General features: G+C 33.6%; 1 protein-coding gene across 1 annotated transcript in view; it reads left to right on the forward strand.

Moving 5' to 3' along the window:
- The first annotated feature begins 754 nt into the window (after positions 1–754).
- Positions 755–22,848, forward strand: part of LOC143052860 (uncharacterized) — a 29,358-nt gene continuing 7,264 nt past the window's right edge. The window contains exons 1-9 of the mRNA XM_076226000.1: positions 755–849; positions 1,167–1,220; positions 1,874–2,038; positions 11,913–12,023; positions 14,157–14,270; positions 15,918–16,031; positions 17,712–17,825; positions 21,540–21,653; positions 22,620–22,730. Coding sequence (XP_076082115.1) covers positions 831–849; positions 1,167–1,220; positions 1,874–2,038; positions 11,913–12,023; positions 14,157–14,270; positions 15,918–16,031; positions 17,712–17,825; positions 21,540–21,653; positions 22,620–22,730 — 916 coding nt within the window. The 5' untranslated portion in view covers positions 755–830. The remainder of the gene's footprint in view (positions 850–1,166; positions 1,221–1,873; positions 2,039–11,912; positions 12,024–14,156; positions 14,271–15,917; positions 16,032–17,711; positions 17,826–21,539; positions 21,654–22,619; positions 22,731–22,848) is intronic.

The following is a 22,848-nucleotide window of genomic DNA, read 5'->3' on the forward strand; positions in this document are numbered from 1 at the left end:
AGTCAATTTCCTCTTCAAGAGACTCGCTCTAGTTGAAAACAGACTTGCAATTCAGGAACAGTACTATAGAAAGACAGGCTAACGTTCAACAATGTTCTTTTTCCAGCAGGTAGAATTAACAGAAGTAAGCTTGTTTATCAAGTCAATACTGATAGCTTTATTCGGATATCTGCAATAACAAACTCGAACTCGATAGTGGTATTCGAGACATTGGAAGATCCCATGTCATAGGTCAGCTAACGAAGGATCGAAGATCTCAGGTAAATATCCGATTGATTTCGTATAGAACTAGATAACTAGTATTCTTAAACAAAAAGACTCTGAATGTGATCAAAATGGTCCTTTCATTAAAGAAAACAAAACACTTTTTAGAACCTCGTTAGAAAACTAGCAACTTTAAAGTATAACAATAAAATCAACGCTTGCTTGACCACATATGGCCGCATATTTGTTTAAACGAATGATAACCGTCAGAAGTACACCGTTTTTGGTAACGTGATAACCTTTTTGACACCTAGACTACAAAGGCATACAAGTCTTCAATTTAAAGACTGACTCCTTTGTTCTGATTCCAATCACTCAAATGTATTTACATGATTATGATTTTTATCAATAACGTACTTTTATTTAAGACTAGATACTGTCATAGCTATATCAATGTGTATTTTGTGGGCATAGAAACAGAAAATGAAATGAAATAACTTAGAAGGTTAAAATATCTGCACATGATCAAGTAAACATTTATCTGAAATATGAATTAAGGAGAAATACAAAGATAAGGATTGACACGTTATCAATAACTGTATTTACACTCCTTAGTGATTCTAACCATGTCATCTATCAATAAAGGTATGTGTATATTACCAATGTTATTTATAAAAGGTAAAAATTACATTGCAAAGAAGACAGCTAACCATCACGATGTAGAAGAACGATGTTAATAGTTCAATAACGTTTTGAAACATTTACTCAAACTGTATTTTCACCTTTGACCAACATTTGTCAAACATATTTTAATAACGTCTTGGAACTAGACTCTTATATTATTTATACGTGAGTACTAAAAACCACAATGCTTGGACTATTCCGTCACAACAGTTATTGACATTATTGTGTTATTTAGTTCTTTCATTATTATATAAATAGATCGTGTTATTTGTTTGCAGGCGGAGACATGTACATGATACTTATTTTCGTGTTAGAAACATTAACGCTGGTCGGTAAGCATAATGTTTATACCATATTGGGTAAAAGGACTGTCCGCAATCGGCGCAGTTCGTGATGATAGTAAATTGTATGGCAGCTGGACAAATATACACAAATATGATAAAATGTTGTATGAGTGCCAATTGGAAAACTCATTCAAGAAACATTTTGTACAAGAAAAACCATAATAGGTCAAAGTACGGTCTTAAACACGGGGCATTTGCTCACACCGAACGGCAAGCTATGAAGGCCTTAAATTTAACTGTGTAAAATCATTTAAACGGGAAAACCCAACGGTCTTATCTATATAAACACGGCTGATGTTAAGTCTTTTCGGACAATTTTATGTGAAGTGCTGCTATAAATCTTTGCTGGTCCGTTTTAATATAACAGATAGTCATGACAGTGTTATATTGATTTCAACTGCTTGCAAAGTATGTTTCTGTCGAATACGTTCAGTCAAACGTTTTCGTTTGATAAGCTTGTGATAGAGTATGAAGTAGCTAAGTCACAAATTTGCAATTATATTAGACAAAAGCATGAGTGTGCTTTACGTTTATATTGGCAAGTTTTTACTTGTATTTTAAAATTATATAATGACTGAAAACCATAAATGAAAAAAAAAAACTAATACCGATGTTTTTCCCTTTTATAAATCTTTTTGCAGATAGTTACCCTAGGTGTTTTTGTGAATGTGTGTTTGAATTTGATCCTGACAGGAGGAATGATTATACTTTCCAAAATGGAGTGTGCGATAATCGCCACATTAGTGGAGCATGTCCATATACCTGCAATGTTGGATATACGGGCGATTGTTGTCGGACTTCAGTTGGTACGTTTTGAAGCTATTAGTTAATGTATATAAAGACTATTCCAGGGAAACAACAGAAGTTGATGTTACTCTTTTATAAATTAATTAGGGTATAAAATCGTTAAAGCGCTTCATATGATACCCTGTTAAATTACGTGTATTAAAAAAAAAACACTAATTAAATTACATTAATTATTTGTTTGCCTCAACCCTATCATTTCTCTGTTTGAATTTGAACTAATATGTTTTTAACACTGTCATGGATAGAACATGCAGTCAAAGCATACATTCGATGTCATTATAACAATTCTCCTTAATGTGACTTCAAGTTTTCTTCCGACTGGCAGTAAAGCAATTACCAAAGTACAATGTATACAACAACGTCATTCGTTTAGAATGGAAACGTAATTATGATGCCTTGTGCAGAGAGTGGGGCAATCCTTCTAATAGCCCCAGTAACAAAAATGTGTACCTCTTTATGTCTAAAAACACTACTGTTTCCATTGATACAGACGGGGAGAAAGATATTGTATAGTGGATTATTGTCGCAGTATTGAAATTTTTCACTTGTTTTTGCGGATAGAACAAAACTATTAAAATAAATTCGGCCAATTAAAAGATATTGGTTATAGTTTTGAATCCGTTAAAAAACAGCCAAATTATTTCGTATACCTTATTCAATGAAAATCACGAAATTTAATTTTCGCAAAAAAATAACCCGCTATACTGTACCAGAGAGACTCATAGATTTAAAATAAACAACATGACTGAAAGTCAAAGACATAACAACAAAAAGTAATACACAAGACAAAACAAAGACAGCAGTGTTGTAGTGGTAAGTGCATCGGACCACTTAGACAAAGGTTCCTGGTTCCATACCCGCTGCGGGGAGAAAATTGCAGGGACTGAGTTTTCGGCTCTCTCGTGACATCATTTGAGAGAATGGTCTTCGGAAAGCAATGATCGTCCGTCGGAAGGGTAATATAAAAGACTGACCCGTGTAACGAAATTGCCATGTCTTTTGCAATTAAAAGGTTTAGCAGATCCTGCTCCAAATGTGGCACCTGTCGTGTTGCTTGTATTATTACAAACCCGATAAAAAGCTTAATTCGGTAGTTCATATTCGTGAAAAGGGATCGAATTTGTATTTACGACATGTGAAACATATCCGATATCATCTGTGCAACGGATTTTCCGTAGCGGTAAACCAACTCGTGACGGAGTCCATAAGATTTACAAAGGGATGATTTAATCTTCATCATAAGGTATTCACCACATTCGCACGAAGCTTTTTCGTTGCCCATTTCAAATTGACATTCTGTGTTCAACTGCTGTTTAAGATCCACTGATTAAATCCTTTCTTAAATTTTCCTTTGCAACAAGTTGTCGCCATTCCTATGTGAACGAACTGTGCGACCCTCTTTGCTGACCTCGCCTTATTGTCATATGACTCAAAGTTCCGTCAGACACTTGTAGAAAACAAGACGTTCAAAGAAGCCAGATTATTTGATTTCGCTATCAGATATTATGATATTATTACGTAAGTATTTCTGTATTGGTCTTGTTATTGGTCCAATGCTTGCTGTTTTGGCATGAGGACCAATAACAAGGCCAATACAAAAATACCCGTAATAGTATTATATATAATATTAATTAACTACAGTGTTACAATATTTTTTTAATTTCATTTCAAGAGATAATAAATATTTTCCTTAAAGTTGAACTATCCAAATCTCAGTTTCTTTCTTTTTTGATAAGATGCAATAAATAATGATCTGGTGCTGTTTCCAGGTGTCTTCAGCATTTGCTCATCTGATGAATTTCTACCCTTTTCAGTCACTATAAAGTGTTACAACTTAAATTTAGACGCAACACATAAATAGTAATTTGAAAGGTACTGACATTGCATGTGTTATGCAGAAACTAATTATAAAATCGATGTGTACCATCGTCATGATCGTGAAATTATGAGGTCGTCAAGAAATGAACTTTGTGATAGTCTACTTTCAAAATACTTTTTAAATATATGTGATCATCTTTAGCCTTAAATGTATGCCATACTAACATTTTCAGCATGTTTAAGATGACTGAATGACAACTGCGTCTTCAAAACAACTGTTTACTTTCATTTCGTGTATATCGTGACTTTCGATGTAAAAACTAAAGACTTTCCGAAATCCTGCACTTGTGTCAACTCGGCCAATACAGAATTCTGGATTGGCCGAGTTTACACCTTATATTGCATAGGCAGTTTTCATCATATTAAGTCCAATAACAGTGTAGTTAATTAATAAATTAATATATTATATATCCATAAAGCCCTCCGGTGGATCGCTGTCCTTGCTGTGGTCGGGGGGCTTGCGTGTCCCAGTGACCCCAAGAGCTAGGCCAGGTGGAGCTACGTAGGGTTACCCATGCTGGACAAGTCGAAGGCTAGAGACCAGACTAAAGTGATCCGAACATCGTGAGATGCCCGATGTTTTGTATAAAATAGGTTATCCAACCCGTTGCCTTGGGTTGCTACCCGTGTCGGTGGTTGACAAGATCCTTGTGGGCTATAGCCAGACTCCTTACGGTCAGAAAATACCCGGACGGACGAGACTTTAGTTTAATAAGCTGCTTTGGCTGCGATATCATATAAACGCAGTGGATCTTAGGTGCTGATTTTGTGAACAAGCTACGTTATATTTGGAGCTCGTTTTCAACATTAACACTTGATCCCGGTTCGCCACGGAAACACAGCATCGCTCATTTTTATAAATTTCCTGTTTCCCAAACTTTGAATTTTTGAAAAAAACTAAGGATTTTCTTATCCCAGGCACAGATTACCTTAGCCGTATTTGGCACAACTTTTTGGAATTTTGGATCCTCAATGCTCTTCAACTTTGTACTTGTTTGGCTTTTTAAATATTTTGATATGAGCGTTTACTGATGAGTCTTATGTAGACGAAACGCGCGTCTGGCGTACAAAATTATAATCCTGGTATCTTTGATAACTATTGTAGGAACTCCGAGGTGGGTGGATGACAAGAATGGTGAATCTTTCTCCTTTCGTATGGCACAACAAAACCAACCCTATAAATCAGCTTTAATACATAAGAAAAGAAAATGTGATGATTCAATGCCCTGTCGGGAAGATGACAGTTGGCCCAGATTTATTGTAATAAAAGGAACAAATGAAAACCCAATTTAAAAAATATCACCCTTCGCAATTCACAAACAAATTCAAAGCGTTGCTGGTACTGTAAAAAAAGTTTCAAAAATGAGATCTGGCAGTTTGTTGGTTGAATGTTCCAACAAAAGTCAATCAACAAATTTGCTTACAATGACTACAATTACAAACTTTCCTGTTTCTGCCTCTCCTCACAACAGTTTGAACAGCTGTAAGGGGATCATTCGAGACAGAAGTCAATACCTTGGTGACCTTACCCTGGAAGACATCGGTGAGGAACTTTCAAGCCAAGGTGTTACTGATGTTGTTAGATTTCAAATAAAAAAGAATGGAAATATAATCAAATTAAATACATATCTTTTGACCTTTAGAACTCCAATTCCTCCTCCATCTATTACTTTAGGTTGCTTCGGAATCAGAGTTGACATGTTTATCCCTAACCTAATTCGATGCTTTACTTGTCTAAAGTTTGGTCATGGAGGCAAACAATGTCGTGGTACGCAGAGATGATTCAAGTGTTCTGACGAAGGACACAAGGGAACAAACTGTAACTCTGAATCTTCTAAATGCGTAAACTGTGGTGAATCTCATTTTTCGTCTATGGACTTCCCTGTTTACCTTAAAGAAAAAAATATTATTAAAATTAAAACAGAAAGAAACATCAGTTACCCAGAAGCTAAACAGATAGCTTCTGTTTCGAATGATCTCCTTGTTTCAAACAGACCATCGTACGCCAGCAAAGTTGTTCGCTCAATCAGTCACGAGAATACGCAAACTCACATGACTTGGCCAATTGATGCGGACACATTTACAATGCTGCCTGTTGAAACAGAACCTAACGATAAAATAATAATTCCAAGAAAACCAAAATCTTCCAAAACCAGTACTCAGTCCACTCAATCTTCCCTACAGAACTGACTATCGTCACAAAAAAAATGAAAAAAAGAAATCAAATCAAAAAGAAACAGTTAAATCAGACAGTTGGGGCGGTGAATCCATCTGGGATCTTCCCAGTGACATAGATGATTCTCCCACCTCAAATAGTCTTCCTTCATCTGCATCTAAGAAGTTGTCTTCATCCAGTACAAAGTCTATTAGAGCTCCATCTCCTCTTCGTTCTCCAGAAAAGAACGATGTCTAAAAGAAGCCAGTAAACACATCCTCTCAGAGGTCTTCTGATTCGAGGTCGCGGGGTAGGGGTCGAGGCGGAGTAAAACCAGCTGCGTGTGGTCCTGGAGATCGACGACTCTCCTCACACAACAGATTTTCAACACTTATGGACGAAACAGAAATGGAAATCGAAAGTGTTCCGCCACCTGAAAGATCACAATCTCAGGGTGACCGAAATAAGAACGCTGGCAAACTCGACAGCATTCGCCCTTCTATTATCAAATAACGACTAATATCATCCAATGGAATTGCTGAGGTCTTAAAATAAATCTTCTCGAGTTAACACTTCTAGTTCAGACATTTTTATCTATTGCATTTTGTCTTCAAGAAACTCATTTAAAAGAAAGTGACAATGTATCTTTAAAAGGATACAACATGTATCGCACATTTTCTAAGGTAAAGGAACGTGCTGCAGGCGGATTGTCCATTTTTGTGAAAGACAACGTCATTCATAGCACAGTCCAACTCACCACGGATCTGCAGGCAGTTGCAATTCGTTTATCATTAGACAAAACAATTACATTATGTTCGATATATATTCCACCCAATTCAATTACAGATAAAGCAAAACTCAAAAACCTCACTGATCAATTACCCTCACCATTTATACTTATGGGCGACATCAATGCCCACAATCCATTATGGGGTAGCAAGACTCATAATGCCAAAGGTAAGATCATTGAGGACTTTGTCTTTAAAGAAGGATTATGCATTTTTAATGGTGGATCTAATACTTATCTTCATCCTGGAAACGGGTCTTATTCTTCTATTGATATCACTATTTGCGACCACTCTCTTCTTCTGGATTATTCATGGCGTGTTCATGATGATCTATGTGGGAGTGATCACTTTCCAATAGTACTTGAACATCGTTTTACTTCTGCCCAACAGAGAGTACCACGTTGGAAACTTGACAAGGCGGACTGGTCCTTGTTTGAGAATCTCTGTCAAGCGGAACTTTAGTCAAAGATGTTTGAGACTGTACCAGATCCAATTTTAAATTTTAATACAGTTTTAACGTCAATTGCTAACAGAACTATTCCTAAGACCTCGGCAAATCCGAAACATCCCAGCAAACCATGGTTTGATGACTATTGTGATCAAGCCAATAGGTGACCGTAAAAGATCTGAAAGACGGTTCGGTTCAATCAACAACCAACGACGGAAAACTTGGGTAATATCCGTATTTTTCGCGCTAAGGCACGGCGGACTTGTAGGCAAGCCCGACGAACATACTGGAAAAAATGTGTCTCGGTGATAACATCTCGCACTCCGATAACAAAAGTTTGGAATATGGTACAAAAAATAAAAGGTAAACATTCTAAAGCCACTGTAAAACATTTAGAAGACGGCAATGATTTATTAACATCTGAAAAGGATATTGTCAACAAGCTTGGTGAAACTTTTGCGAAATCTTCTTCTTGTAACAATTACAGGGAAGACTTAAAAAACAAACTAAAAAACAAAAAGAAAAAATTAAATTAAACTTAAAATAAAAAAATGGTGAAAATTATAATAAACTATTTTCTCTTGAAGAACTTAAAACCTCTCTGTCAAAAGCCCATGATACAGCTTGTTGATTTGATAATATTCACTACCAACTCGTAAAACACTTGTCAGATTCCTCGCTGGAAACTCTCTTGCAGCTCATGAATAACATCTGGGAATCTGGTGATTTACCATCAATCTGGAAGCTTGCAACCGTCGTGCCTATTCCAAAACCAAGTATTAACTATCGACCAATTGCTCTTACCAGTTGTGTCTGTAAAACACTCGAACGTATGGTCAATGATCGCCTTGTTTGGTTCTTGTAATCAAATGGGCTAATAGCCAATATCCAGTGTGGATTCCGACAGGGCCGCAGTACTCTTGATCATCTTGTTCGATTCGAATCATTTGTCCGTAATGGTTTTGTGAAAAATGAACATGTGGTGTCGGTCTTTTTCGACCTTGAGAAGGCCTATGATACTGCATGGGAATATGGTATTTTAAAAGATCTATTTGATATGGGGTTGAAAGGCAATATGCCAAATTGTATTTATAATTTTCTCTCTAACAGACAATGTAATGTTAGAGTGAATTCGACCATGTCTGATCTGTATGATCAAGAGATGGGTGTCCCTCAGGGCAGTATTTTATCTGTTACATTATTTAGTCTTAAAATCAAGTTTTGAAAAGTAATATTGAAGGTTCACTGTACGTTGATGATTTTTTTAATATGTTACAGAGGCAAAAATATGAATAACATAGAAAGACAATTACAATTATGTCTTGGAAGAATTGAAAAATGGGCCTCGGAAAATGGTTTTAAATTTTCCACGTCAAAAACGGTCGGGATGCATTTTTGTAACAAAAGGAAATTGGATCTTGATCCAGAACTCACTTTGTACGGCAACCCCATTAAAATGGTTGATGAAACCAAATTTCTTGGGTTAATTTTCGATAAAAAGTTAACCTTTCTATCCCATATCAAAATGTTAAAATCGAGATGTTTAAAAGCGTTAGATATTTAAAACTTGTCGGCAGTACTGACTGGGGTGCTGATCGCAACATTTTACTTCATTTATATAGATCTCTTGTTAGATCTAAACTAGATTATGGCTCTGTAGTGTATGGCTCTGCAAGGAAGTCCTACATACAGATTCTCGATGATGTGCATCACCAGGGTTTGCGTCTCTGTCTTGGCGCATTTAAAACCTCACCAGTTGAGAGTCTGTATGTAAAGGCTGATGAGCACTCACTCTCTAGCAGACGTTTGAAGCTTGGACTTCAATATACTGTCAAACTAAAAGCCTATTCAGATAATCCTGCCTACAGCTGTGTTTTTAATCCGATTTATGAAAATATTTTTGCAAAACATGAAAATAAAATTCCGCCGTTAGGTATACGTTTAAAACCACATTTAGCTTCTTTTGATTTAAAATATGTTGCTCAAGTTAAAACTTGCAAATGTTCTCCATGGGAACTTCCCTAACCAAAAATGATATTTGATCTCCGTGAACACAATAAAATTAAAACAAATCCTCTTTTAATTCAGCAACACTATGCTGAAATTAAAGCCGATTATCTAGGTTTTTCAACTGTCTATACTGATGGATCAAAAGATGGTGACAGAGTTGCATCTGCTGCTGTCTTCAGGGACAGAGCTGCAACTCTCCGTTTGCCATCTGATGCATCCATCTTTACTGCTGAAGCAGAAGTAATAATTTTGGCTTTGAAATTTAATGCTTCTTCAGATAAATCCAAATTTATTATATGTTCTGATTCACTTTCATGCTTACAAGCTATACAAAATACTAAAATTAAAAACTCAACAATTTTCAAAATTTTATATGTAATGAGGAATTCAAAAATTCTTTTGAAAGAAATAATATATCTATGGGTTCCGAGTCATGTATAAATCCTTGGAAACACAGCTGTAAGGCATAGAATGCCCTGGGTGACCCTTTATCTAACTGTGATATACCATATACTGATTTTAAATCTAATATAATTATAGAATATGTTTATAATATATTGAAAAATGAATGGAGTAAAAAAGATGATAATAAATTACATAAAATTAAACTTATTTAGGCAAACCTTTTAATAATTTTATGTACAGAAAAGATCAGTGTGTTCTTTATAGATGTCGTATTGGTCATACTAGAATAACACACGAGTATCTTTTAAAAATGAAGATGAACCACAATGTGTACCTTGCAACTGCAAGTATACTATTAAACATGTTTTAATTAATTGTAATGACTTTGCTGATATTCGTTAGAATCATTTTAATGTCAATAATATGTATTATTTATTTAATAATGTTCCATTTACAAATATTGTTGCATTTTTAAAAGAAATTGGAATTTATTATAGAATATAAAAATGTTATATAAATGTTATTATATTTAAGTCGTTTTTAATTTTTATCGCGTTATCTTACTGTTGATTTTTATTTGTAAATAATCAATTTGCTTTAGTCTAGAATTTTAGTATATTGAAGGACTTTTTGTCTTATTTTAAAAATATGCTTTAAATTGTAAAAATATTCGAATTAGCTCTCGCCGCGATATAGCCTTGTTGTGCTAATGCGTAAATCAACCGACAATCAATCAATCAATATATCCATAAACAACAAAACTGTTCTGATTGGGTTCAATTAATATATCCCTTAGAACTAGAAATTAAAGAAACAACATACACGGCTTCCTCTACCTCATTTTTAGACTTATGTCTCGAATTTGACATGCATCATCTCAGTACCAGAATGTATGAAAACGAGACGATTTTAGTTTTGAAATTATGTATTTCTACCACCTTAGTAGCACTATACCAACTTTACCTGCATATGGGATATACATTTCCCAACTTATTAAATATTGAAGAGCTTGCAGCTCCTACTCAGACTTTGTAAAACGTCGCCAGTGTCTGAGCAGAAAGTTTATGAACCAGGGGTATGTCGAAGAACCTCTGGTATTTTTCTAAAATAAAAGTTTATCGGAAGGTACCAAGACCTTGTTGATAAACATTCCGTATCAACATAATCGACCTCACAAATAATACATAACGGTCTTGATGTATTAATTCTACGTACTGACGTTGTTCATCATCTTAACAACGTGTTATATTGTTCTTTGATTGTTCTATTATTTATATTATTTTTACTGTTTGGATTGTTTTCTGTGATATCCATTTGACGTGGCTCGGTACAATGTGTTTGTATTATCTTTCATTTTTGCTGCTGTGTTTTGTTACTTTAGTTCTTTTGACGTGACTCTGTACTTTAAAAGATCCCGCCATTATGTTATTGTTCTATTAAATGTCATTATATTATAGTTCTATTATAAATTTGAAAATACGTTGAACGACAAACAACAAAACTTTTTTAATCGCGTAGTGGTATTAAACATATTTGGATTCTTAGAAATTTTACAAAACTTCAAGACAATTTTGAATATCGGTCTATTTCTGAAATTAATTCTTACATATTTTTAATTTTCTAACCCTGTTTGCCAACATCCCCCATGTGAAATTATGAAACTGTTTTGTATAGTCATTGAACGAAAACATTTCTTACTATGTGATGTATACAGTTTCCGCGTCAGGCATGAATGACAAAGCAATAAATATGTTTTCAATTTGATAGACGTTTTTGTGTTTTTTTGTAAAATTGTAACACAGTGATGACTGCTGTAACCATATTTTGACTATTTATTTATCATGTCTGTTTGTTCGCTCATCGTTGTAAATATAACGAAATTTTATGAGACTGCTGTACAAGTGAGAGGAGAGTGAATGATATAAACAATGTTCAATCCATCATATTCTACATAGAAATGACTGTACTTTTAGACACTGCCGCTACAAGGCAGCAAATTGCTCCCCCGCAGAGTGGAACGGAATAAATGTAGGTTGTAATGATTTCTTTTCCAATCGACTATCAAAAACATTTAAAAATATGTCTAAGCTTCATTTTTTGTCCATTTTCGTATGCAATAAGATGGGACGTACTATGATTAGTGGTATTACACCATAACTTATACACTATACTTTTGTTGGAAAATGTAGATTCTAGAGCATGCAGCGATCCACGAAATCACTGTCAAAATGGTGGAACGTGCATAAGTTCATCAGTATGTTTATGTAGTGATGGCTACACTGGAAGACACTGTGAAATCAGTAAGCTAGTTTTAAGATATTTTGTTCTTTAAAAAAATAAAGGTACATTATTTTTTTTATGAATTGACATTATAAACAAATACGGGTCTAAATAAAAAAGAAGATGTGGTATGATTGCCAACGAGGCAACTCTCCACAAGAGACCAGAAATTAACAAATATAGGTAACAAAACGGCCTTCAACAATGAGCAAAGCCCATACTTCATAGTCAGCAATATAAGGCCACGAAATGACAATGTAAAAAAAATCAAGCGAGAAAACTAACGGCCTTATTTATATAAAAAATGAACAAAAATATGTAACACACAAACAAACGACAACTACTGAATTACAAGCTCCGGGACAAGCGAATACACATTAGGAGTTCTACTAGTATTGTACTGAATAACGTAATATTTTCGGACAAAATATTCATTGTCTGATACCAAAACATTATGACAGATATCAATGTGTGTGCCAGTAGCCCATGCAATTACGGTGGTGTGCGCCATGATACAGTAGGCAATAATGTCTTCTGAAGAATAATTCTATCTATATATAAAAGGAGATGTGCGATAAAAAGCAAATAATATTATAACAAGAAATAGTTTGACGTCTGGCTTAAAATACGTTTCACATAATTGTCAGTCATACGTACAGTTACAATGTACCTTAACCATGCATTTAATGAACAAATACAGCCAAAAACGTTCATTGTTACAGGGCAAATTATTTGAATGGAAAACTAAACCAGAATGTCCATTAATCTTCTTGATCGATTATCAATATAACGTTGCACCAGTAAAGATGTCAAACAAGTTATTGGCAGATACGATGCGTCAGTTTTGCATCTTACTATTAACATGTATTCGCGGTCTATATGTAAACTCGTATGATCTTTATCCGATTACCGGGAGATTCGCTTGGCCAATGATGCAAGCAAGAATACACTCAATTATTTTTAGTGTGGAAAGGGGTCTCTTCTGGTATAAATGAAATAACCAAAAGACTTTCTAAGGTTCGGATACTTTATTACCAGAGAATAAAATCTCTGAAATAACAAAATTATAAACATTAACGATAATTCATGTAACCTGGAATATATTATACACATATTATATCACAGACAATTTTAATACAGTTTAAACAATTTCTAAAATAATAGTGTTACTATGAACAGTAGATACACATTTTCTATGGAATGTTCATTCATTCAATCGTGGAGTGAAATGTACATCACATGTCACATGTACTTTAATAAACCGTTTCGGTTACCGACGGTAATCATTTCTATCGTGTTGACAACCAAATATAATTAAATGTATTTTAAAATTACTTCTTGTAAGTACATGAAAGTTTACAATTGAACTTCACAAATATTACAACATTCAAAAAGTATTTACTATGTCTGAATACCAACATATAAATTCTATACCACAATTTGCTAAAACGTGCAAATCACCAAAGGAAATAATCCATGACTTACTATTATTTCTATAGTATAAAATAGTACAAAATCTACAACTTATTCGTTTACCACTTGTGGAGTGAGTTCGCCAGTAAATAAGGAACTTGGCACAAAGTAAATAATTTACATCAGAGTCTAGTCATGTCTTGAAAACTATAATGCTGAATCTAGTAACTATACAGTCTGTAAATATGGGTTTCTGGTATAATATAATTCGAGTCAACAATGGAAATCTTTCACTGACCAGTGTCCAGGTAAATTCTACCTAAGGTGCACACAGGAAAAACTCAACTTAACCGCCAACAAATAAGAACTAATCAAAACAAGAGTTCAATATCAACTCCCATGAATATGTATGAGTAACGTTACTCAATACGCAAATTATATACTAAATCAAATATTAAAGGATAAATATTCTTTAGTAAAAATACTTTGCAAGAGTGAAATAATTAACTGAGACTCAAAATGAATTTAATAAGTAGATTTTAATATAAATCAATGATTTTCAACGTACAAATTACATAGTTTATGGAGCATAAAAAAATGACTCTGCTACATCAGCATCGGGCTTCGTTTCTGTTGGATTCCATGAAATTCGTTTTATCTATTTGTTTTTAATTAGATTAACAAGATGTGTACGTTATATTCAACTATTTGATCCTAAAAATGTGTATATATCCTCATAGATATAAATGAGTGTGCTAGTAATCCATGTCAGCATGGTGGTGTATGCGTAGATGGAGTAAATAAGTTCATATGCGCTTGTTCTGGTGGATATACTGGTATACTTTGTGAAACAGGTTAACATTTAATTCTATAGCAATTAGTTATAAAATAATGGTACATTTGTTTGACTTGCGTTTTAGTATATGAAAACCCCTCATTTACCTTCATCCATATCTTTGAAATGTATATATAGTTATCATTATAACATGTTAGTGTTTCTTATAATCTAAAAACATCTACCTTCTATCTTACAATTGAGATTAACAGACTAGCAATTAAAGAAGTTATCAAAATCTGAATCACTTAAGTACCAACAAACCATAAATTATATAAGATACTCCCAAACATAAGTATCTAAATGTAAAACTCATTATGTTTTATCATGTTCTTCTTCTTTTTCTTTCTAAATTTAAAACTGTACTGTTCAGTCCAAGTTTTGTAATATATTTTGACATGGATAGGTAGTTATACATCCCAGAATTTTAATTTTTGTCTGTGTTAATTTTTGTATTCCTGTCTTTCAGTTTTGCTTATTAACTTGTCTGTATAGTTTATATAAGCCCTTTTGTTTTTTCTTTTCAGAACATTTTATATCTTTATTTTGTAATAAGGATTATAGCACATTTGTTTTACAATTTGACAAATTATTTCTTTTTGATTTTGCTCACACATTGTTGTCAATATTATGAAATTATGAATGCCTGTCATACAGGTGAAGTGTTGATATAGCTTTTAAACTTGACTTACATGTATACTGTCATTTTCTACATAAAAAAGCCTGTACCAAGATCGTGAAGATAGGAATATGACAGTTATTTATCCTTAGTTTGATGTCTTTTAGCCTTAGATTTTACAAACATTCAATTCAGAATTATCCTTGAAGTTCGTTTTTAATTTTATGTAATCGACACAATTATTATTTAAGCACATCTTTGAATTTCTGACATACTTTATTTTTCAATGAAGACTATTGAAATACGAATTCATGTATGTTGCTGAAACTTTTGTATCAATTGCTAGTTTATCTGTTAATTTCAAACTATTTGTTATTAAATAGATGTGTTAAGCTTTAATATAGCGGTCGCTAAGAGGAGCGAAAGATACCAGACAAACAGACAAATAATAGTACACAAGAAACAATAAAGATTGAGCAACACGAACCCCATTAAAAACTAAGTGTGATCTCAGGTGCTCTGGAAGGGTAAGCAGATCCTACTCCACATGTTGCACCCGTTGCGGCTCATGTCATTACAAATACGGTAAATAGTCTAATTCGGTCAGTAACATTCAGAAAAAGGCAAGGAGATTTTATAAAACATATCCGATATCATCTGTGAAATGGTTATTCCATAACGGTCAACAAACTCGTGATGACGTCCGTAAATTCAACAAAGGGGTGATTTTAACTGCACCTTTTGGACTTCTTGGTTTAATTGCATTGTCCACAAATGAACAATATATAAATGCATTGCAAATAGCAACGTTGAACTCTTCTTTCACCATGATACATTGTAATCATACAATTTGAACATGTTTTTCATTGTTTATCAAGTTATATATTTGTAATGTTGCAAGCCTGCTTTCAATTTTGCGCATCAATTTGTGAATAAAAACATCAAAATTAGAATAAAATTATGAGTGTCTGTCATTAAAAACCTTTAATATAAAAAAAAGTACATGACTATTGTTGTTCTTTATTAATATGGACCAGTTTGTTTTAGAAATAAATGAGTGTGCCAGTAATCCATGTCAGCATGGGAGTGTTTGTCAGGACGGAGTAAACAAATTCACATGCACGTGTACTGCAGGATTTACTGGAGCACAATGTGAATCAGGTAATTTTTTAGCGTTATCTTTTTCTAATAATATAAAGTTTTTTTTAAAAAAAAGGCAATTGATGTATTATGTCTGTAAATGAGTGTTGTGGTGCAAACTAAATTGTCTTTCTGCATTTCTTAGTCTTCAGATTATGTTTTGCCATATTTTTCGTTTATAAGTTTGTACTAATATGCAGAAAAGTCATTATATATTTTTTTTAATGTAAAAACAACTTGAGTAGAAGTTTTTGAGAATTAAATACTGCTTTTCAATAACTACTTTATTATTTCTCCTATGATCGAAGGTAAATGCAATGATATGATATCCAGAAACTGTGCTTTCTGGACAAAAAAATCTATCCCAATACATATATCTGTCAAGTTGCGTTTACCAATAAAACACGGTTATTAATAGTATCGAAACAACTGTCTTAAATTCTGTATTCCTGTCTATCATTTTTGCTTATATACTTGTCTATAGAGTTTCTATATGCCCTTTCGTTATGTCTTTGTAAAAAATGTTTCATATTTATTTTGTAATAAGCACATTTTCTTACAATTTGACAAATCATTTCTATTTGTTTTTGCTCACACATTGTTGTCAATATTATGAAATTATAAATGACTGTCATACAGGTGAAGTGTTTATATAGCTTTTAAACCAGACTTATACTGCCATTTTCTATATAAAAAATGCTTGTACCAAGATCATGCAGATAGAAATATCACAGACGTGTTTTTATAGTTTGACGTTTTTAGCTTAAGATTTTACGAATATTCAATTCAGAATTATCCTTGAAGTTCGTTTTTAATTTTATGGAATCGACACAATTATGTTTTTTACACATCTTTAAATTGCTGACATACTTTATTTTTCAATGAATACTCTTGAAATACGAATTCATGTACTATGTTGTTGAAACTTGTGTATCTATTGCTGGTCTTTCTGTTAATTTCAAGCTATTTGTTATTAAAAAGATGTGTTAAACTTTAATATAGCGGTCGCTAATTGTAGCTATACTAAAATAGGAGCGAAAGATACCAGACGAACAATCAAACTGACAACGCCATGGATAAAAATGAAAAAGACAAACAGAAAAATTATAGTACACAAGAAACAAAATAAAAAACTAAAGACTGAGCAACAAGAACCTTACAAATACTAGGGGTAATTTAAGTTGCTCGGGAAGGGTAAGCAGATCCTGCCCCACATGTGGCACCTGTCACGGCTCATGTTATTAAAAAATCTAAATCGGTAAGTCACATTCAGGAAAAGGCCAGGGGATTTAAAAAAAAAACATATCCGATATCATCTGTGAAACGGTTATTCCATAACGGTCAAAAAAGTCGTGATTGCGTCCGTAAGATTTACGATTGTATGATTACAACTGCACCATTTGGACTTCTTGGTTTAATTTCATTGTCCACAAATACACAACATGAAAATGCATGGCAAATATCAAAGTTAATTTCTTCTGTCACCATGATACATTGTAATCATACAATTTGAACATGTTGTTCATTGTTTATCAAGTTATATGTTTGTAATGTTCCTGCTTTCAATTCTACGCATTAATTTATGAATAAAAATATCACAATTAGTATAAAATTATGATTGTCTGTCATTAAACACGTTTAATATTAAAAAAAGTACATGACTATCGTTGTTCTTTATTAATATGGACCAGTTTGATTCAGAAATAAATGAGTGTGCCAGTAATCCATGTCAGCATGGGAGTGTTTGTCAGGACGGAGTAAACAAATTCACATGCACGTGTACTGCAGGATACACTGGAGCACAATGTGAATCAGGTAATTTTTTAACGTAATCTTTTTCTATTAATATAAAGTCATTTAAAAAATGGGCAATAAATATTTTATGTAAAAAGTGTTGTGGTGAAAAAAAATTTCTTTCTGCATTTCTTAGATTATGTCAACCATATTTTTCGTTTATATGTTTGTACTAATATGCAGTAACGGATTTTTTAAATATAAAAACAACTTAAGTAGAAGTTTTTGAGAATAAGAAAACAGCTTTTTAACAACTACTTTATAATAATTTTTTTATGATCGAAAGTACATGCAGTGATATGATATCTAGAAAATGTGCTTTCTAGAGAAAAAAAAATTCCAAGACATATATCTGTCAAATTGCGTCTGCCAATAAAACACGGTTTTACAAAAATTAGTTCTGGTATCTATGATGAGTTTATTTAATGGTATCGAAACATCACCAAACCATGCATTACAACAAATTATACATTTGTTCTTGTTAAAAAAACCAAATATAGTTATATATGTATCAGTAAATTGATGTATTATATTATATTGGCAAGGGTATGTTTTTGTGCACTAGCACTATGTATTGTAAAATGAACTCATCATAGATAACAGGATTGATATTATGTGTTTTCACCAGACACCAGTTCAACTACAAAAGACTAGACCAGAGACCCTTTAAAAAAGTTGAAAACGCCAAATAAAATGATAAGTTGAAAGGCATTGTGAACCAAAACGTCTTAAAGTTTTGCCAAATACAGCTTTAGTAATTCAACTAAAACCCCGATCACAACAGATCGCAAGATTTTTTGTCGTGGAAGATCTATAAAATAGTTGTCGTGGCTCTATCGTGGAAAATATCAAAATAATATTTTCAGTAGTCACATCAGCTACGACATATCCACGATGGTTTCACAATGGATACAATACAGAACAAAAATTGTAATTGTACTGTCGTGGGTTTGTTGCAAGTGAGTCGTGCGAAAGTTATGCGACAGTCGTACGATAATCGTGAGTTGTTTGATGCTATATTTCAGGGTTTCAAGTCATGGGATGCGCGTGTTGCTGTCGAACGACGGTCACACGACTTTAATGGGTCACTTGCGCATTTGACTCCGAACTTCTTGTCATGACGAAGACTCGATTTATTTCGTGCCATTTGCCATTTGCTCTCAATATTGTTCAGTGTATAAATAAACGACGTTGTTCGTATAAGTTTATAATTGTTCAGCGAACTTAAAATAGGGTGCACCCGAAAAGAAAAAATTAACAAAAGATAGGTGGTAGCAGTAAACGTGGGTGATGTAGACCAGACAAAGGACCATCCTACAACAGCCTTAAACGATTCGGAAACTGCTGGAGACGACCACGCTGATAATGTCGTCACTGTAACATCAAACTCTAATGTAAAGAGAGCGCCAGGTTCTTTGCACGTTAACAACATTTGCAACAACTCTTTTTGGGGTCCGTAGGTTATCTGTTGCAAGGCAAGATTTCTGTCCCTATCCAATATACAACCATTTTCCAGTAGAGGTACAAATTTTTCCCGAGCATCATCCCGGATGGCCTGTATCATTAAAACACCTATCTATTGTATCTATTGTTAACTTGTTCTCGTCCTTAACATGCCTGAACTTTTTGCAACTGAACATTACGCAACAACAATCAATCAATCGTCATTATCACGGGGGGCAGGGAGAAGTTAATGGACAATCCCGCCGAATAGTATTTTTCTAAATAAAACGAAAATATGTTGCACGATGAACGTATCACTATCGTACGACAAACAATTATTGTTCTGCCAGCATCGCCAGCATCGTACGAATTTTGATCATCTTGAGACAAACGTGCGACAGTCGTGAGAGTGCCGTATGACAGTCGTACTACAATCGTACGATTGTTTTTATTAAAATATTTATGTTGGTACCCACCCACGACAATGTGTTTGTCACACGACTGTGGTAAGACACTATCACGACAGCCACAAGACAGAAGAATCGTTAGGCAAAAAAGGTGCATGTTCAATTTTCGTCCCATGAAACCCGACAGCGCCAGGATGATGTCATACAGCGATCAAAGATGACCCGCGATTTGTACAAATTTAATGTCGTGGCGCTGCATAGATGTGTCGTTGGTTCGTTGTGACCAGGGCTTAACATGTATCAACTGTATCATTGTAGATATTACTGACTGTGCTAGTAATCCATGTCATCATGGAGGTGTGTGTCATGATACAGTTAAAAAGTTCACTTTGCATATGTTCTGCTGGATACAGTTGCCTATATTGTCAAACAATTAGGTGCTACAACATCTGGTTAAAAAAACTATTCAAATAAAATTGAGAATGGAAATGGGGAATGTGTCAAAGAGAAAACAACCCGACCATATAACAGACAACAGCTGAAGGTCACCAACAGGTCTTCAATGCAGCGAGAAATTTCCACACCCGGATACTTCCTTCAGTTGGCCCCTAAATAAATATATATAAACTAGTTCAGTGATAATGATCGCCATACTAAATTATACACCAGAAACTAAATTTATAAATAATAGAAGACTAACAAATGCCAGAATTTGGAACAGGCGCAAAAATGCGGTGGGTTTAACATGTAAATGAGATATCAACCCTTCCCTTTATACCTCTAGCCAAGGTAGAAAAGTAAACGCATTACAATACGCACGTTAAATTGAGTTCAAACGAAGTCCGAGTCGGATGTCAGAAGATGTAACAAAAGAAACTAAACAAAATGTCATTAATGCATCAATAACAACAGACAACTAGCAGTTAACCAGTTCCAGACTTCAAATACACTGATTGAAAGAATATGTCTTCATCATATTAATATCAGACACTATCCCCCCCCTCCTCCCCTCCCCCCCCCCCTAATGGGTTTAGTGGCATACCATCATATACTGAGGTGAATACTGACATTGACATTTTTGTGCTTTATAAAGAATATTACCATTAAAGATTGGATGTGGAATACCTCAACGTATAAGCAGTTAGCATGTAGAGTTATATTTACGAATGATGTCCTTGTACCGATGATTAAATTTAGCAAATGTTTTATCTTGTTTCAAAGAATGTTTCATTGTTATTTAAATATTTTGTGATGGGACGTATAAAACCACATTACGATTCATTTATATAATTCAAATTTATTTCTTATTTACTAATTTCTTGTATAAAAGATATGAAAATAATGTTTTCATATGACTTACCATTTATGATTCGACTTCATATTTTCCCCTCAATAGTAACACAAATGGGCGACTTAAAACAAAAATATATGTCACTCGCAGTAATTTCAACTTTTCAATTGTTAATGTCCAACTATTCAGTAGTAACGTATTATCAAAACCGTCGTATTTCATTAAAGGTTTAGTACGTGAATCGGCATAATATGCAGACTATGTTAACAACGTTACAGGATGTGTTTTGTCATTTGATTTTATCATGTGATTATTGACTTTCCAATTGGATTTTCCTCTGAGTCGTTCTATGTACATACAAAACTGTTATAACAGACTTAAGGAAGAAATAGTTTTATCCTGATTTCTGAGGTTCTATGGTCATCATATTATTGGTTGTGTTAGTGCCTCAAGTAAAAAAAACACCAAGGGTTAGAAGATTCTACAACACATTTGGTACCCATCGTGTCAACTTCATCATTTTTACTGTCTTCTTGCAAAATGTGGTAAACAACTATTTAAATACAATTTAAGATTTAAATTTGTATCTTGTAGATACCAATGAGTGTAGTAGTAGTCCATGCCAGCATGGTGGTGTGTGCCATGATGCAGTTAATTTCTTCACGTGCACTTGTACAACAGGATACAATGGTTTATATTGTGAAACAGGTATTGATTTTTCTAAATCTATTAGCAAACAATGCTCAGATTCTTCATCAATAAAAGAGGAGTATTTTACAAAACTAACGAAATAAAGAATAAAAACATTCCTAATCTTTTTTGAAAAAAAGTAAAGAAATAGCAAAATACTGAACTCCGCGAAAAATACAAAACAGAGAGTCCCCGATTAAACGGCTTAATCATTAACGGAAACAAATCGCTTGAATGGAAAACAAACCTCAATAGCAGTATCTAACTACACCTGCATGTGGATTACCTTTTTACAATTTATTCGGTATGCAAGAGCTTGCAATTGCTTCTTAGACACTCTCAATAAGTACAATTACAGACATACCGAGCTGCGAGGAGAATTTAAAACGAAAAGATCGTAAAATAATGGCAACATAATACGCGTAAACACATTAATAAACAATTGAATAACAACTGTTATAATTTCAAACTCGGTACAGGCATTATTTTATGTAGAAAATGCTGGATTAAACCTGGTCATAGCCACCTGTGTATGAGCAGAGAGTTGATAATAGGGTTATTTCTAAAAATGTCTAGTCTTTATTTTTAAAGTTGATCGGAAGATTTCGTGTATTGAAGTCTTCGATTTTCGCCTATATGCTTTGTCTACATGTCTATTTCCTTGCACTTTGATAATTTCTTTGTTTGTTTGTACATAGATTAAGGTTAAAACAGAATTTTTTGTACACCTATTTTAATTGGTAATATATACATGATAAACTTTCATTACAATAAACAGACAGACTAAGTTTATTGCAAGTGAGCGAATTGTTGCCTTTTGACTAAAATCATTACATATAATTTGCATATTATATAACGTTTGACGTTAACTGAGTCCTCTAGAGTATCCCTTTTAAGTTATACCAGAACACATTTAAAAAAATATTTAATTCAGTGGGTTTTTTTTATTGATAAAACCTATAAAACCTATCTTACAATTTTCAGTGAAGTATTGCACAAGCAGTCCTTGTCTAAATAAAGGTGTGTGCTTTGATGGGATGAATGGATACACGTGTAATTGTTCCAATGGATATGCTGGAATAAATTGTCAATATGGTAAGATCATTATACATAAAAAAGAAAAAAAGACTACATGAAAATATACTTGTAGGTTGCACTTTGTAAATACAGCTATTGCTCAACCCCCGTCTCTTTTTGTGAGATCTAGAATATT

Source organism: Mytilus galloprovincialis, chromosome 11, assembly GCF_965363235.1.
Source record: "Mytilus galloprovincialis chromosome 11, xbMytGall1.hap1.1, whole genome shotgun sequence".
Classification (NCBI taxonomy): Eukaryota; Metazoa; Mollusca; class Bivalvia; order Mytilida; family Mytilidae; genus Mytilus; species Mytilus galloprovincialis.